This window comes from Nanorana parkeri, unplaced genomic scaffold, assembly GCF_000935625.1.
Source record: "Nanorana parkeri isolate BGI_ZX_2015 unplaced genomic scaffold, ASM93562v1 scaffold2415, whole genome shotgun sequence".
Taxonomy (NCBI): Eukaryota; Metazoa; Chordata; class Amphibia; order Anura; family Dicroglossidae; genus Nanorana; species Nanorana parkeri.
The window spans coordinates 83,462-102,071 of NW_017308683.1; the positions used below are offsets into that span (position 1 = coordinate 83,462).

At 41.7% G+C, this 18,610-nt stretch overlaps 2 protein-coding genes across 2 annotated transcripts in view; one reads left to right on the top strand and one right to left on the bottom strand.

Annotated features, from left to right (window-relative positions):
- The window catches only part of ALDH16A1 (aldehyde dehydrogenase 16 family member A1), a gene marked incomplete at its 3' end in the record, with an annotated part of 91,045 nt that extends 83,258 nt beyond the window's left edge, over positions 1-7,787 (bottom strand). The window contains exon 1 of the mRNA XM_018573529.1: positions 7,655-7,787. Within this exon, the coding sequence (XP_018429031.1) occupies positions 7,655-7,750 (96 nt within the window). The remainder of the gene's footprint in view (positions 1-7,654) is intronic.
- A 3,327-nt stretch (positions 7,788-11,114) lies between these two features.
- Positions 11,115-18,610, top strand: part of PIH1D1 (PIH1 domain containing 1) — a 19,873-nt gene continuing 12,377 nt past the window's right edge. The window contains exons 1-2 of the mRNA XM_018573531.1: positions 11,115-11,228; positions 16,715-16,781. Of these exons, the coding sequence (XP_018429033.1) occupies positions 11,148-11,228; positions 16,715-16,781 (148 nt within the window). The 5' untranslated portion in view covers positions 11,115-11,147. The remainder of the gene's footprint in view (positions 11,229-16,714; positions 16,782-18,610) is intronic.

The following is an 18,610-nucleotide window of genomic DNA, read 5'->3' on the forward strand; positions in this document are numbered from 1 at the left end:
CCTGCTTCTTTCCACTCCATACACCTTCAATGGCGTTTTCAGCCCACAATGGAAAAGAATCTTCGTTCTTTTGCTCTTGCTTTTGGATGAACCCTGTTTCATTGAAGCTCAAAAATAGGAGGTATATATCATAGTGCGACCCGTATATTCAAAATTATTTATTTGAAACAATGCAAATTAAATGTGTAAACCAGCATATCAGACTTGGCTTTCCCGTATCTCTGGGCCACATACGTTTCTAACTCTCCTTGCTGCTAACGGCGTTCTGACGTCATTGCGTTACGTCGATTGGCTTTGTCAGGGACACTCTTAAATACGGGTGATTATTTATAGCTGCTATGATTCCTCTATTTTCTCTATATATAATCCTCTATAGATTCCGCTATATATAACCCTTTATTTTCTTATATACACCAGATCCATCTTTGATTAATTATGCAGATGCCTTGTACCTAATTTTTATAATAAAATAGATGATTGAAATATAAAATATCCCAGGGAACTATAAACAATAAACATTTTACTAAGATTATATCCACTCAACAGCTGAATTGTCTTTATATAATACAATGGTTGACATGTCTATAAATATGTGAAATATATTAAAATATAGAATATATTAAACTCTTATCAATATTATAAATAAATACAGAGATATGTGCCACAATCTATAACTGAAAAAATCCACTCATAAATTTCTCATATTTCCTCTATAAAAGCACCTAGTTCGCATATAATCTACATCACTATTACACATTCAAAAATCACTAATAAAACAATGAAGATCAAAATTCAACATTTAAGCCATTGGGCACTAAAGTATTGGCTTTTTATATTCAGAACAAATCTTTCTTAAGGTGTCCATATACCAGCCGATTATCGTATGATAATCTCAGGGAATCCCGCGATCGTACAATAATCTGCAGGTGTATGGAAGGCGTGCGACCGTTTCTACTGTACGGTCACACGTCTTTTGTCTTACAAGCATGTTTGAAAACCTGCAGGTTTGTGGCCTGCTCGTAAGACAAATGCCACATGGGCCGGTGTGCGCAAGCGCACACTGCCCGTTCAGCATTGCAGTCATCGGAAGCCCGCCCCTTAGCGGGACGGGCTTGCGATAATCGCAGGTACGATCTGCCTGTCGAAGATGGGCAGATCGTACGTTTTTTTAAATTACCTTACAACCATCGCAAGATGAAAGTCTTGCGATGGTTGTAAGGTGTATGGCCAGCTTTAGACAGATCACTTAGAATATTGCTATTCCTCAAATGTGGTTTTATTTTTTCAATTCCCCAAAACATCAAACCTCTGGGATCTTTTCTATGATGTTTAAAAATGTTGTTTTGCAACATTATGATTCTTGTAACCAATCTTTATGTTGTAAACATGCTCGTGTAATCTTTCAAGCTAAACTTCTCTAAGGCTGGGTTCACACCTGGGCGTTTTTCAGCGCCGAAAAAAACGCTCAGCAAGTGAAATCCCATAATTTCCCATGGGCATAGTTCCCACCTGGGCGTATTTCAGCGCGTCAAAATGCGCTGAAAAACGCCCTACGCCCAAAGAAGTACAGAAGCTTCTTTGGGGCGTTTTTGTCGCGCGTTTCCACTGCCATACAGCCAAGTAGCCCTCGGAAACGCGTATTTGTCAGGTGTTTTTTTTTACCGTGAATCGCGGTAAAAACGCGGGTCACGGAACGCGCGTATAAGATACGCCTAGGTGTGAACCCAGCCTTAGCCAAATCTTTTAACTCCTTCATGACTGAGGCCATTTTTCATTTTTTGTTTACATGTTATAATCCACATTTTAGGCCTGAGATATTACTTAAAAAGCCTGAAAGCCAAGACCCTACAGAATAAAATGGTGGCAGTTGTACCAGTTTTGATTGCTATATGCTGATGTTCATAGCTGTCTAATAGTTTAATGTCATCTTTTGTACGTATGACTATTGGATAACAGAGCTTTATCTTTGTGTTGTTGTGAAAAACTTTATTCAACTTTGATTTAAAATTTAAAAAAAAAAAAAGTGGCAGTTGCAAATTTTATGTTGCACAATATTAGCGCAAATCCTTATCAAACCCCAACATTTAGTGAAAAATGCACTAAATGCTCCAAAACACAATAAAATACCAATTTTTTAAATAAAATATAAAAGATGAGGTTACAATGAGTAAATAGATATCCAACATGCCCAGGTTAAAAATTGTGTGCATCCGTGAAACTGCGACAAAATTCAGTACCCCAAAAAGTTCATAGAGGACGCTTTAAAAGCCCCCACAGGTCATTAGTTTAGAGATATGCATAATTATTGGCCCTAGAATCATTGCTCTGACTCTGGTGTGCGTGGCGCTACCCAACATGTGTAGGCTGCCCTCGGATGTGGGAGGTGGGGAGAGTGGTGGTGGGGTGAAAACACGCCGCTCACAGGCTCAGAGCCAGCCTGGTGTCAGAGCGGTGTGTCTCAGAGTGCAGGCGGAAAGGACTCGTGAACAAAGTGCGATTCTATCCAAGAAGCTGTGGCTGTTCAGCTTCAAAACTAGAAGCGGTTAAACCGGCACAAGTTAATTTTTAAGCCCTGCATATATTGTTTGAGCATGGGTGGAAGGAGCACTGGAGGATCATTAATTACAGAAAAAGACACAACTGTGGATATTTTATTGAGATTTGAAGTAATACAAGATAACGGGATTTGTAAAAGAGAACTTGAGAAGTTGTAACACTAGGTAGGAGAGACAAACTTTGTGTGACCCTCAGATTGGCACAACAACAGTGCGTAGAGAGCTTCATGGAATGGGTTTCCATGGCCGAGCTGCTGCATCCAAGCCTTACATCACCAAATGCAATGCAAAGCGTCGGATCCAGTGGTGTAAAGCACGCCGCCACCCTTTATAAGTTACTCACGTAGAAAAGGCATTCACATCAGGAGTTCTGACTTTTCTTACTGTTTGCTCATTTTAAATTTATTGAAGCCAGAGACAGCCAAGCAAACAGCATTTTCAAAAGGAAAACCACAATGGCAGCTTCCTCTTTCTCCCAGCACAAGCTTCCTTTAGGGCCCATCCACACCAAAATTGTGCGTTTACATCCGGTTGCCCCCGAAACTGGTCAGGTTCTGAAAAACAAATGAAATGGTGTTCCATTTCTACAGACCTGATCGTGCTGGATCAGGAGGCGAGCTGATGTAAATGGACATATGTCCCAGTAGACCGACATGGGGTCCGGTCATTTCAGTTTTTGTACTCCATTGCAAGATGCAGGCAAAAACAAGACGGACGCGGATGTCACAGTGGTGACATCCAATCCATACTGTTTCCAATCAAGAGGGGATCCGTGCATGGATATCCTCCTGATCAGCCCGTGATAAAGGGGCCCAAGTCACTTAGTAGCTCTGTTACCAGGAATCTATGAAAACCGCTGGACCCCAAAACAGCACTGTCCTGTATGATAACTGGGGAAAGAACTGAATGCTTCTTGCGGTTCAGTACATGTATGTCCTTCAAAAAAAAGCTGCCCTTTTAATACCTCTTAAGGAAAAGAGTATAGTGTATTATTATTGTATTTTCATATTATATAGAGCTACTTAACTATCCAAGAATAGAAAAAGATTGCCAAAGTATAGATTACTTGCTTATACTTTAAGAATGTCATTTTGTCAGGCAGGGGCTGTTGAGATAAAAATCTTGATTTCCCCAGATGAGGACAAAAGGTTACAATCAGCCTCAGATGTATGAGGATCCTGTTAAAATGTACCATCGGTTGGCAAACAAAACTGAAACCTTTGTCCTTGTGTGGTGTAACCTCACTGTATAGCTGTAAATGTGCATCCAGGAGGCGGTGTCCCTCCCCCGACCTCTCAGCCAATCAGAGTATAGATGAGGTGTCATTCTCCCTGTTTAGCTTCAATGCACAGAATGTCTACACTGAGCAAATAAAGATGAACTGAATTAAAGAAGACCGCTACTACAAACTGAATAAAATATGGCCTCCATATACAAGACCATTAAAACCCTCTCTTGATAATGAACTTTCTTTTATTAATTGTTATGCACTACTGCAGTGATGTCAGTTTTTTGTGTGTGTGGCAAGCCCAACTACTATGAAGAATGAGAATCCCTCCCCCTATTTAATCTGTGCTGTTAACCAGCATAATCTAGGGGTATATCTATGAAAGTGTGCACATGAGATACACTGGCTACTCCTCTAACGATCGCACCCTACAAACAAAAAGGCTCAAGTAGACAAGTTGTTGGCATTAAAGCATAAGGCTGCAAATATTTAAATAGGATCCACAAAAGTAAGCAACGCACCCTCCAATTAGCATTCTCCAGATGCCTCCCACTGCTAGATTCTCTGCCTTTTTTTTCCAGCAGTGGCTGGCCCTAAATGATGCAGAGAGTGACGCTGATGTAATCATTCTTTGCATTGGTACACTGTGAATGGAGGACACCATTACGATGCCCCCTCGGGAACTTTCTCCATGAGAACATACCTCCAACAGGACAACCCTCCATCAGTACATTGAGGGCGCTAGGACAATGGGCCCTCTCTCCATCTCTCTATCAGAACTCTTACTCTCCATTAGGACACCCCTCCATCAGGTTATAGAGGGCACTAGGACAATGGACCCACGAGAACTCTCCATCAGAACCCTTACTCTACATCAGGACATGAAGGGCCCTATGACGATGGGTCTTCAGAAACTCTCTCCATTAGAACTCTTACTCTCCATTAGGACAACCCCCCATCAGGATATGGAGGGCACCATTATAATGTTAGGACAACCCCCCATCAGGATATGGAGGGCACCATTATAATGTTAGGACAACCCCCCATCAGGATATGGAGGGCACCATTATAATGTTAGGACAACCCCCCATCAGGATATGGAGGGCACCATTATAATGCCCCCTTGGGAACTCTCTCCATCAGAACTCTTACTCTCTGTTAGAACAACCCTCCATCAGGACATGGAGGGCGCTATGAGAATGGGCCCCCAGGAACTCTTTCCATGAGAACTCCTACTGTCCATCAGGCTACCTCCCCATCAAGACATGGAGGGCATGTCCCTCAGGAACTTTCTCCATCAGTACTGTTACTCTCAATTAGGACACCCCTCCATCAGGAAATGGAGGATGCTGTGACGATGCCCCCTCAGAGGGTAGGACCATGATACCCTGCTATTACAGTATAGCCTCAATCTTCTGGGTTCAGTTATGCTGGATGTCTTGTGGTGGAGAAGAGCTACTGTGGGGGACAGACAGAAGGTGAGTATTGCAGCCTGAGATAAATTGGGGTGACCTTTCACAAAAAAAATCCACACTATGAAATGAATGGCAAGCCTGACTTTTCCTGCAGGTAAATCATGCTCATGAAGAAAAGCCCTTAGATTTATCAACAATTGTGCATGGAAATGATCAGATTGCACATAAAACTGAATGTCTTGTCCGTGTTGGCAAATCCTAAAGAGATTGCACTGTTATGTCTGAGGCCAGCTTGAAGGAAAAATACTGTAATTTTAGTGAGCACACAATTTTGGCACAATTCACACTTGCGTTTGGGGCAGTCTCACTATTCTTCTATAAAAGGTGCCCATACACTGCACGATTCTCGTACGAGAATCGCGGGAAATCCCGCGATCGTACGAGAATCGTGCAGTGTATGGAAGGCATGCGACCGTTTCTACTGTACGGTCGCACGTCTTCCATCGAACCAGCATGTTTGAAAACCCGCCGGGAATCGTACGATTCTCGGCGAGTTGGTGGCCTGCTGGTTCGACAACTGCCGAACGGGCCGCTGTGCCCGTTTGCAGTCAGCGTAAGCCCGCCCCCTCATTACAGTCATCGCAAGCCCGCCCCTCAGGGGGCGTGGCTTGCGATGATCGAGAGTGCGATCTGCCCGTACGTTTTTTTAAATCCCTTTACAACCATCGCAAGACTAAGGTCTTGCGATGGTTGTACAGTGTATGGCCACCTTATGACTCAGTGGTGTTTGTTAACAACTAGCGGCAGGAAGCCCAACACAAGATAATGAGAGACAGACAACATCAATTCACATGTAATCAGACATACAGCAATTATCTGCGGATGATCACTCCTGGATGCAAACTGTTTGGGTTCAGGGGAAATTATTTGCAGGTAACTGCTGAATGTCTGATCACATGTGAAAAGCTGCAGGCAGTGTCAGCCTCTCATTGCTTTGTATAGCTCGTTCTGCCCACAGCTGCTCATATGAACACCAATGAGTCTCAAAGAGGGATTACTGAGAGTACTTCAAATGGAAGTGTGAATGGGGCCTTAAGGTATTTTCCAGTGTTTAGCTTAATATAATTTTTAAACAACATTCACATTTGTAAAGGCTTGCTCCCCCATAGCTTTCCTATTCATCAAACATAGAGATTTGCAGATTACTCAGCTCAAAAAATATTGGAATCTGTTTGTTGTGGGTTTATATGATCTATAGTTTACAGAAGCCACCCAGATTATCGTCATATGCTGTGTGGCGTGACTGTTATGAAGCTTACAGGAAGTCAGGAAAATGCAGTAATAACGGTCATACAGAAAAAGTGAACTCTTGGCTGGTCATCATCACAAGACTTATGTCAAATATAAATACTAATTTGTCTCATCAATTACCCAACATAATTACCTCAGAACTCTCTAGATAGTCAGTGCTCTATCCTGGCACAAACCACAGTCACTGTCCATCTAAGAAATCTTTTTTAATGACTTTGAATACCTCATACTCTTTGCAATTCAGAGTCTATTTCCAAGCTACAGGATGGAACAAAGCAACCATCAATCAAAAGTTCTTCAGTACTCCCTGATGTTTCTCAGAAAGTTCATATTGCACATCATTAGATCCAAACTCCATACAAGCAAGTCTGAGTAGCTGTCCAGTATTAACTTTCTGAGCACACAAGTACAATACAAAACGCAGTATGATGTAAATACAAAGAGGGGGAAGTCATCAAAACTGAGCAGACAGAATCAGGAGCAGTTGCCAAGAAACTGAACAAACTGAAGAGAGAAGCCGATTGCTTGTTATGAGCAACTGCTCCAGATTCTGTCTGCTCCAGTTTTGATACATTTCCCATGATATATGTAAAGGATAAAAGAACTGCAGTGATGAGTAGTCTGCAGCCTGTTTTGAGTAGTGCCCACTGTTGTATCTACCTAACATAAATGCATCCCCCAAAAGTTGCTGTAATTAACTGGTAGCTATACACTACTAAATGTGCCTTGTACTGGATCTTCAGTCTCTGCTAACACTTCTGTTACAAGACATAGCAAAGCCAGGCGCGGATACTCTCCATCATGATGCTGATCATCACAATGCTCAGTAAACCCCTCCACTGAGACCCCTCTCCTTCAGGAAACCCCTTCTATCAGGATACCCCTTCCATCAGGACTACCCCCTCCATTAAAGAACCCTCTCTATCAGGATACCACTTACCTGGACACCCCCCTGTGGGTATGTCAGCTCCAGTGGAAGCATACCCCCCACCAGGACTGCCCTCCACCAGTATAACACTTTACCGGGACTAGTCTCCATCAGGATACCCCTTTATCAGTACAGCCCTCCAACAGGACTACCCCCTTTTTCAGGACCTCCCTCAATCAAGCTTCTCACCCTCTATCAGGTCGCATGCCCTGCTCACCTGTGCAATGTTGGCAGCTTCAGGAGCAGGTCCATACTGCATGGAGGTGAAGATCTCCTTCACTGTGGGTTTGTCGGTTCCAGTAGAAGCAGCCATGCCTTTCAGTTCCGCCAAGTTCAATTGACAGCCAGTTCCAGCACAGACAACCCCTAGGTGGAGCTCCAGCACCGATAACAGTACAACCACTTCCACCGGAAAAAGGTCGCGTTAGACACTAATTTTCTCTAATAACGCAACAGTACAGCTAAATGTTCGTATTTTTTATTTCAAGTACATACGTACCTAATTTGAGTATGTGCCGCATAAATAAGAGTATCACATTGTACAGAACTGTCAAGCAAAATATAAACGGTAGCAAAAAGGAAGCAGGGCACAGAGAAGTGATCGGAAGTGGGGCATTAAGAAGTGTCTGTACCCGGAAGTAATCCATGTACCGTTTCACAAGCGGCTGGCGTTGCCCAGAGAAACATATGATTTGTGGAGTTTAAGAGCGGGTGTTCAAAGACTCAGATCAAAGGTAACAGGGGGATGTTATGTGGTGCTTGGAAGATCCCAGAATGTTTCTCTCTGCTCGTTCATACTAAGGGTTCACTCACACCAAATTTGATCTGCTAATTGCTTGCCTGCCATGCTGATATAATTGCTTCAGGGCTTTCTGGGACTATGACATGTAACACATGTGCAGATCAGGAGTTTTGACAACACAGAGGATCAGTATGACAACCAGGCAACTAGTTCTGAAGGTTATCTATGGCAGTTTGCTACTGACAGGTTTATTGGAAAAAAAATTTTTTCCTGTCGGTGTGTGCTATATGTCATCACATTCTAGAAATATCCTCCATGCTGAAGGTTTGTTTGGGTGCATTGACCTGCTGGTTCTTCTATAGGTAAGTTGCATTGAGACCTTCAGGCAGGGCCACACTCTTGTTTTGCAGTTATGTACGTATGCAAAACCCATATTTTAGCATTTTTTTGTAACACATTTTTATTAACATTTTCAATACAGGACAAACATTGCACATAAAGCCTTGGTTCTCAACTGGTGGGTCGCGACCCCGTGTTCAGTGGGTCGCCACATGCCTTCCACTTTTCTAGGTGAGAGACTCCTCAGCCTCCCCCTAGTGCAGCACCATCACTTCTCGAGCCGAGCGGCCATTCAAAATACTGCGCGGCCCTGCAGGTCAGCTTGAGGTGGGGGTGGGCTGGAAGTATGACCAAAAGGGAGCTCCATCCATCCATACAAGCATGCATTGAGGGGAGAGTGTGTGAGATTATGTCTGTGGTTGTGTCTGTCAGCGTTTTTGAGGGTCCGTTCACACTTGTTCAGTGCATTAATCGCAAAGTCCCATGCTATTAATGCACTGCACCACGCAATTGCACCTACTGCGCGTTGTGGTGCGGAAGGTGTTTTGCATTGCCATTAATTTACATGACACCCCAAATGCACCTCCTGCCCACAGTCCGATAGCCTGAACCCAAACACCCGGCACTGCAATGCCATGCATTCCATTGGGTCGCGACTAAATGGCCAAGGACAAATATGGGTCCGGAGGTTACACAGGTTGAGAACCACTGACATAAAGTATATGTTTACGTCAGAAAAAGCTGTTCTTTCAACAGAAATCAAACCACAAAAATGCAATACAGCACAGAGGCGCCATAACAGCTCATCAGATAAAACAGTCAATTAGACATAGTACAGAAGAAAATGAAAGAAGTTCTAAAATGCCATAAAATCCAAAATAAGAGAAATGGGGTCCACTAGCTGGTCTGCAGCATTCTATCTTGACACTTTTTTTCAGCAAAGCATGGTGATGCACAATGAAGGGAGTTTACTAAAACTGGAGCAGAATCTGGAGCATCTGTGCAGGACAACCAATCAGCTATTAGCTTTCTTTTCAAAGCTTAACTGAACAAGCTGAAGATAGAAATGGATTGGCTTCTATGCACAGCTTTTTCAGATTCCAGTCTTAGTAAATTCACGCCATTGTATGTGTGTCGTGTTCATATTAACTAGCACCCCGTCACTCGTTTACAGTACCTCCAAACATTGTGAGAGGTCATTATATTGTGATGTGATGCATGCAAACCGAATGGGCTGCCTTGACACAACACACAAAACATATGTGTGTTTTGTGTTCACATGCAGAGGTGTAAAGGGACCCTTTAAAAAGAGCTCCAGGAAAATCTTGTATTAACCTTTGCAGTGGGACTGCCCCCACACTGCCAGGGTTAAGTGCTCATTTTTGTGTAGATTTAAAAAAAAAGTTATAGTCACCTCAACTGTGGAGCCGGCTTGTTCTTAGGCCGGTCCCTGTAGCCTTTCTCCTGTCCTCTCCTGTGGCCTAAGGTCCCGTAAATCATCACATCTGTAAACAGTGTATAGATGTGAGGATGCTGAGGAACATTCCAATGCTGCAATGTAGGAGGAGAGAGGCTGGAGGCAGGTACGTGTCAGCTGGCTGGCTCGGAGCTTCGGCTGAGTATAACTTAATTTTTTAACCTGGACTAAAATAAGCACTTAACCCTTGCAGTGCGGTGGTATCCCCACTGCAAAGGTTCATAAAAGTTTTTTTCCTGGAGTTCTTCCTTAAAATGGCATTTTAATACCTCTGAAATGTGGCCGTGCATGGTAAATCCCTAAATCTATCACACATGATACGGTATGATTTTTCATAGGCTCTGGTATAAGCTCTGGTATAAACCAGCAATTCTACAATAGTTTGCCAATGTGGTCACGTTCTGACCTACCTCCTACTACCCAATTGGCTAGTAAGACCTCCCATCACAAATAGAAGGTATAGGGCCACTGGGTATCTCTGGCCATAAGACAGCTCTGTGGGTTTTCTGAAAGTGATTTGTGGATGTCTTTTGAAGACTGGGAACATTTACATGCCTACGTTCCATGAAGTAAACCAGTGGACTGCCATTGCTGGGATCTTTCTAAAAGTTCTAGTTGTCTGATTTTAGCTGACCTCAATACCTCTGAGCTCCAGACATGGAACAAAAATACAGAAAAGGTCAGAATTCTTTACCTGTATGCTTGTGGGACACTTCCAGGTCCTTATGTGACAACCCCGTGTCACTATTGTGAAAATCACATGTGTTCAATATCAGGGCCAAAACCTGCAACATCTAGAACTGTCTTTGAAATCAAGGACAGCAAGCTTGTGTACATTTGTAAAGTGCTAAAGTATCAAGGTTATTGGTAGTGTTTTTACAGAGAAAAGCATTTAACTGGCCATTAGAGAGGAATGTTTACATTCAGCGCTGCCCAAACTGTTGGCGCTCTATAAATCCTGTATAATAATTCAGCATGGAACTGATGGGCAGTATGGCAAAGGCAAATGTTTGTTGAGATGATTCCAAGATAAAGAGGCGTTTTCTCTTCTAAAGCTGGCAAATAAGCACTTACACAAAGCAACAATACTTCTGTGCTTTTAGTTTTTATTTCAGGTTCCTCTAGGTGAACTTTGGCTTACACAGGGCAAAGATGGAAGCTGACAAATCCCTGCTGTCAGCAGAACTGAATGTAGAGATGGAGGACGCGCTCTATGAACACATGCTGCTGAAGGTATGACATTCTACATGGTGCAGTACACCTTTAGTGTTAGTATTCTGCATATTTGCCATAGTTTGCCACTGACTGATATTTCTTAATGGGAACTACAATGTTAAAGACCGCAAAACAATTTAAGGTGACACCTTTTAGTGACTAAATTTTTTTTTTTAAATACTAACTTTTAGGGCCTGTTCATACCATTGCCTGACCAGAATATTTTTTTATCCGCACCAAAAACGCATACACAGTAATCCCAATGCTTTTAATAAGGCTAGTTCACACCATTGCGTCACGTTCCAGGGTTTCTAAAAAAGTATAGCATGCTACATTTTTTTCTGCACTAGAACACACATAAATGCATGTAAACACATACAATACTATAACATAAACTCTGTACTGACTTCATATTAATATTGAAATGCAGTAATCAAAAGCAAATTAAGACAAATAGACACACTTAATACAAAGACAAATAGGCACACAATATTTTCCTGGATAATGCATGCCGAAGATCAGCAGAACAGTGCGTACACAGGGGATTTCATTTTTCTGGTTAGATGAGAGTTCTGGTTGAATACCGGATAACAGAGAGTTTACTGTATTTTGTAATATTTCAGTTAGTTGCTAAATCAATTTGACAATGTATTGGCCTTTATCACCTCTGTTTATTCCCGTTTAACATGGTACATCATCTTTTTTTCTTGCTATGGTAAATAAATTAAAAAACCTCTCCAATATAATAATGTACCCACACTTAAAAAAAAAAATGCTTCTCAGCGATACTCCTGAGAACATTTCTAGACATAGCATATACAGTGTGGAAAATAATTATTTGATCCCCTGCAGATTTTCTAAGTTTGCCCACTTACAAAGAAATGAAAGGTCTATCATTTTTATCATAGGTGTATTTTAAATGACACAGACAGACTATCAACCAAAAATCCAGAAAAAACACATGATACAAATGTTATAAATTCAGTTGCAGTTCAGTTAGTAAAATAAGTATTTGATCCCCTACCAACCAACAATAATTCTGGCTCCCACAGACTGGCTATGTGGTACACAGATTAGTCCTGTCAATTTAAGAAGGTGCTCCTAATGAAAACTCGTTATGTATATAAAAGACACCTGTCCACAGAATCTCTTTCTTCCAAATAAACCTCACCACCATGGTCAAGACCATAGAGCTGTCAAAGGACATTAGGGACAAGATTGTAGACCTGCACAAGGCTGGAATGGGCTACAAGACTATCAGCAAGAAGCTTGGTGAGAAGGAAACAACTGTTGGAGTGATTATTCGCTAATGGAAGGAATACAAAATAACCATCAATTGCCGTCGTTCTGGAGATCCATGCAGGATTTCGCCTCATGGAGTAAGGATGATCATGAGAAAAGAGAGGGATCAGCCCAGAACTACATGGGAGGGGCTTGTGAATGATCTCAACGCAGTTGGCACCACAATCACCAAACAAACCATTGGTAACACAATACACCGCCATGGATTTAGATCCTGCAGCGCCCGCAAGGTCGCCCTCTTTAAGAAGGCCCGTCTGAAGTTTGCCAATAAACATCTAAATGATTCCGAGAAGGATTGGGAGAAAGTGCTGCGATCAGATGAGACCAAAATTGAGCTCTTTGGCATTAACTCGACTCTCTGTGTTTGGAGGAAGAAAAATGCTGACTGTGACCAAAAGAACACCATCCCTACAGTTAAGCACGGAGGTAGAAAAATTATGCTTTGGGGCTTTTTCTCCTCTAAAGGTACAGGCCGACTTTGCTGCATTGAGGGGCCAATGGACGGGGGCCATGTATTGTAAAATCTTGGTTGAGAACCTTCTTCCCTCAGCCAGAACACTGAAGATGGGTCGTGGATGTGTCTTTCAGTATGACAATGACCCAAAACATACCGCCAAGGCAACAAAGCAGTGGCTCAAGAAGAAGCACATTAATGTAATGGAGTGGCCTAGCCAGTCTGCAGACCTTAATCCTATAGAAAATGTATAGATGGAGCTGGAACTTCGATTTGCCAAGCAACAGCCAAGAAACCTTAAGGATTTAGAGAAGATCTGTAAAGAAGAGTGGACCAAATCCCTCCTGAGATGTGTGCAAACCTGGTAACCAAATACAAGAGACGTCTTACCTCTGTGCTTGCCAACAAGGGTTTCTCTACTAAGTCATGTTTTGCTTGGGGATCAAATACTTATTTTACTCACTGAACTGCAACTCAATTTATATTCATTTGTATCATGTGTTTTTTGTAGATTTTTGGTTGATTTAATCTGTCTCTATCATTTAAAATACACCTATGATAAAAATGATAGACCTTTTATTTCTTGGAAAGTGGGCAAACTTACAGTGGATCAAATAATTATTTTCCACACTGTAATAATATATTATATGGCTAATGTATTTTCTCGCCCTGTCCTTGTCTTCTAGTCTTGATGTACATAAACACTTTGATCCAGCAGCTTCAGGTCATGTTCACACGTCTGCACATTGCTCTCCTGTTGCTCTGCTGCTGTGTTTTGTCAAAAATACGGGGTATGCTTTGGTATCTCCATAATAGTTCAAAAAAACGTGTGGGTCGCCTCTATCCATATAGACATATAGATTATTATTTACAGTTGATGCTACATACAAATGTATTTATAAAATAACTAAAATCATATGCCCCATACATATATATTCAACCCTGGTATTCCTCCAATGGCAACCATAGTTACAAAACATTCCATGGATGCAATATCCCAATATAATACCATCATAGTTCATCTAAAGTGGTTCAATTATCGTATTGACAATCCATTCATGATAAAAAAATATCCAGATACATGTGACATATTTTGTCCCTACGCGTTTCACACTTGGCTTCCTTACACCGTCTGTCGTCACACCCGGGGTCTCAAGGGGAGAAACACCTTGGGTGATGTGGGTAGCCCAGCCATTCCCTTATTGGGACAATTCCTAAAAATATCAAATTACATATAAGACCAAACTCTGGCATATGTTGTCTCTAAAAAATTAAGTGTCTGTTTATGTGAGTTGGTGCAATAAATCATCGTAGAAATGTGCATTAGTATAGCCTAAGAAACGTAATCCATCTCTAGTCAGTAGTCGAAATTAAATCTACAATGTGTATATATACTTATATATGTGTCATAAATAATTAGGTACCTTTTAATGTGAACATCGTGATTCAAAAAATATATACTCCGAACCCATAGTGAGATATTAGATTCTTGATTAAGTGTTCAAAAGAGTGAGATATAGATCCTTGTATAAACAAGATCTGCTGTCAGAACAAAAATGACACAAACAATCCGTGCCTTGCAGTAAAAACTGCTAGTTTGTGAAATAGATACAAGATCAGTCATAGTGATACTCTGTAACCACCCGTTACTAAATGTTATCATAGTGCTTCCCCTTGTGTTGAGCTCCCGATAGGAGTCCATTCCCCATCTCCAAACAAAAACTGAAAATATAAACCACTCTTAACTCCCCCATACCCCCACACCATGCATATCAGGCCCATAAAGTGACTGGCTAGTTAAAACGTGATAATAGGGAAACGGCAGTAACCTCAAATTCAGGCAGAGAGTTGTATTAGATGTTGTAGCCCTGGTTTCCGGCTCCGTGGCCCAAGCTTTCCACAGTCCCCCTCCCGCCAGCCCTCCCCTTATATCGCCCCCATCGTCGAATAAGACGCACCGGACACAGGTGTTCCGGGCGTCAATCTCCGATGTGAACTCCCAAACGCGCACGCGCCTAAGGTGTCTTGTGCGCTCCCTGGTCTCCAACCGCCGCTACTTAGGTAACGGGGATGCCAATTCGATAGGTTGACCCCTAGTGGCCGCCAGGAGGACCTCGGCCGCCGGGCTGGAGACAACATATGCCAGAGGTTTGGTCTTATATGTCATTTGATCTTTTTAGGAATTGTCCCAATAAGGGAATGGCTGGGCTACCCACATCACCCAAGGCGTTTCTCCCCTTGAGGTCCCGGTGTGACAAAGGACGTGAGGTGTGGTGGTGGGGCCGGATTGTTAGCCGCACATCTCACTTCGGTCCATAGATATCCTCCATACTCCAGGCACCAAGGTTGTGCGATTATCCCAATTTTGATCCCCTGAGGAAGCCAAGTGTGAAACGCGTAGGGACGAAATATGTCATATGTATCTGGATATTTTTATTATGAATGGATTGTCAATACGATCATCGAACCACTTTAGATGAACTATGATGGTATTATATTGGGATATTGCATCCATGGAATGTTTTGTAACTATGGTTGCCATTGGAGGAATACCAGGGTTGAATATATATGTATGGGGCATATGATTTTAGTTATTTTATAAATTAATTTGTAGGTTGCATCAACTGTAAATAATAATATATATGCCAAATAAATGTTGTTACATTTTATTTATGCATTGATTCTTTATACCTCTCTATAAAACCCTTTTTTTTCTCCCTTTTGTTTTCTATCTCCATAATAGCAATGGTTTTGATACATCTGCTAATTCCCTTTTAGTATTCTCTAAAATTGTTGCATTGTATCTCCTTATCAAGATATATGTATTTCCTATGATCCTAATCTAGTGTCCATAATGCGGTATTTTCCCAATTCACTACTGCCCATAATATTTGAAGAACTTTTGACCAGAAGTGTAAATAGCCTTAAGTACATTACGTGCAACATTCCAATTTGCCCCATTCTCACAACAGTGAATAATTCACACAGAACAAATGGACATGCAGTTTTTAGCAAAAAGACTTTATATTGGCATTATAAAGACATCAGCCAACTGTCTGGTTCTTGCCTAATGTGTGTAGAACCAATTCATCTGTGTGCAGAAAACTACAGTACAGTATACTATTGCCCCTCTGTCAATTTTTAACAAAAGATAATAGATTTATTAATGAAGTCTAGTGTTGGACATACACACAGCAGTTTTCAGGAATTTCAACCAGCTTTACATTTAAAAGAAAGACAAAACAGAGCACTGCAGATTACTAACAGTTTCTGTCAAAAGGGTGACATATTCAAAACCATTGATGGTTGTTTTTGGTTTTGTTTTTTTTTGTATTTTGAATTAAAAGCTTGATGAATGTGGTTGATACTGTTTAAAGATTGTAAAGTGTAAGTGTCTGTATAGCCAATACAAAGCCTGTTTTCAGTAGAAAACTCTGGTTAGTTTATTTTTGCAGTCTGTTTTCTGTTTCCCTTTACTTCTTGACCTAAAGAGGCTTCTCTTCTCGTAGCCAAAGTTGGGCCAAAAGACATCTGCAAGAGGGATCCTGCCAACCTATCTCACTATCCTTGAATGTCTGTGGCCAGATTTAGTCAACAGGCAGAGGAAGAAAGAGCTGAAATATTTAAATTTTGCTTTACAGTTCATGTTTATCCCAGTATGTAGGAGGGAGTCCCCTTAACTGCTTTGGATGATCACACCCTTGTTAAAATACATTTTGTTTTTTCACAATACCTTATCACATTGCAGGCAAAGCAAGAAATACAAAATAGGCTACCAATTCAACAGGGATCAAAACAAATCCGACCCCAGCCAGGTAAGTGTCGCTTTATTGCCATCAGGGTTTTTGTAAAATGCACATACTTAGTCACAGCTACTATAGCACATCACATCAGGAAGGTTATTTATGTAGTGATTGCTAAAGAAGTAGCTTGTCATCACACCTAAGGTGACACTAAACTCAGGAGTTAAATCTTAAAAATGAATGTATGTACCTTTTTAACTATTAACAAAAATGTATCTTCTTTGTGTATCACTCGGCTGTAGATCCTCAAATCCTCTCTGAATTCATTCTGACACTTTCTTCCTTCTGCAGGGTTGCTACTTTTGTTCCCCACGGTCCCTTTGTGTGTTGTAAAGTAGCCACCGCTCCAAGCTCGCTCCCATAGTGAACTACAAATCTCAGTACCAATTAGTAAGCTAAATGTGATACTGTCCATCAGAGGAGTGAGCTTGGAGCCGTGGCTACTTTACAACACACACGGGTAACACGGGGAACAAAAGTAGCCACCCTCCAGAAGGAAGGACAGGGTCAGCATGGATTCAGAGATGATTTGAGGGTATACAGCTGAGTGATATACAAATAAGATACATTTGTGTTAATAGTTAAGGTACATTTTTTATATTTCAATCCTGAGTTTAGCGTCACTTTAAGCTAGCTATATACGGCTAGACTTTCGTTGAACGTTCACACAAAATCCTATAATATTGTTTGCCAGATGATGCCATCATTGTCAACTAATTTTGTTTAAAAGTCCTTCAAAATTTTGTCCAGACGTGCCACTTGAATGGGATTCTTATTAAACTGGTTTATTTTATTGCTTATGAAATTAGCAAATGATAATGCAAAGCAAAACTATTGAAATGCATATTTCTCCAATCATCTTCCAGGCCAGCAAGGAGGACTTCAACAGGAAACACAATTAAAAAAGTGGTTAAATACCCTCCCACCCCTCCTTACCTCAGTTTTTTTGTTTCCTACCGTCCAGGAACCTTCGACACTTTTCTTGTTTTTCCTGACCGGTTGGCCTTGTGGTCACGGGTCTCCCCTCTGGGCAGCTCTGCGAGCAGGTCTTCAACACTACCGGCCGTCTTGCTGTAGGTGCAGAGGGGTCCCTTTGTCTTCTCCAGGGTCCTCTTCCTCTTGGTCCATGTTGGGGGACTGGGTCCTGGAGCTCCCTGGCGATGCCCTGTCACGACGACTTGCCTCGGTGAGGTGGCTGGACGCTGGGTCCGGCGTCCGCATATGAACATATTGTAATTTTCATATTTAGAATGCATTACTGTATGTTCATTAGCATATGCGATTGTAGAGGTCATACTACACACATATACCACAGTCTACTTATAATGCTGATTTTGCATACACCATACAGAAACCTTTTGTATTGTTCTTTCATACACTCCTATACCATACGTCGGGGCTAAAAATGTCAAGTCCTGAGTTACTAGCCAGGGCTTAAGAGTTACTCGCCACCAGTTGCCCCACCTAACCCCTGTCCCGACCTTAATTCCGCCCCTAAACACACCCTCTTAAATTATCTTATGATCATTCTTATCTTATGATAGTTTCCGCTTGTAAACGGCAAATTAGGGATTCCTGATGCAGGAAAATGCATGTTCCAGGCGCAGGAATCCCTAATCCCTGAAATATAGGTGTAAATTGGGGCCTAATATACACATACACATTAATACACTTCTCAACGTAACCCTCCCCCCCGCACAAATATAATAATTTCCTCCCACACACAAAAAAATAATATATCCCCCCTGTTATAAGTCCCCCACATATAAAATAATACATCCCCCATCCCAACTACCCCTGCAACACATAAAATAATACACTCCCCCATTATAAGCCCCCCC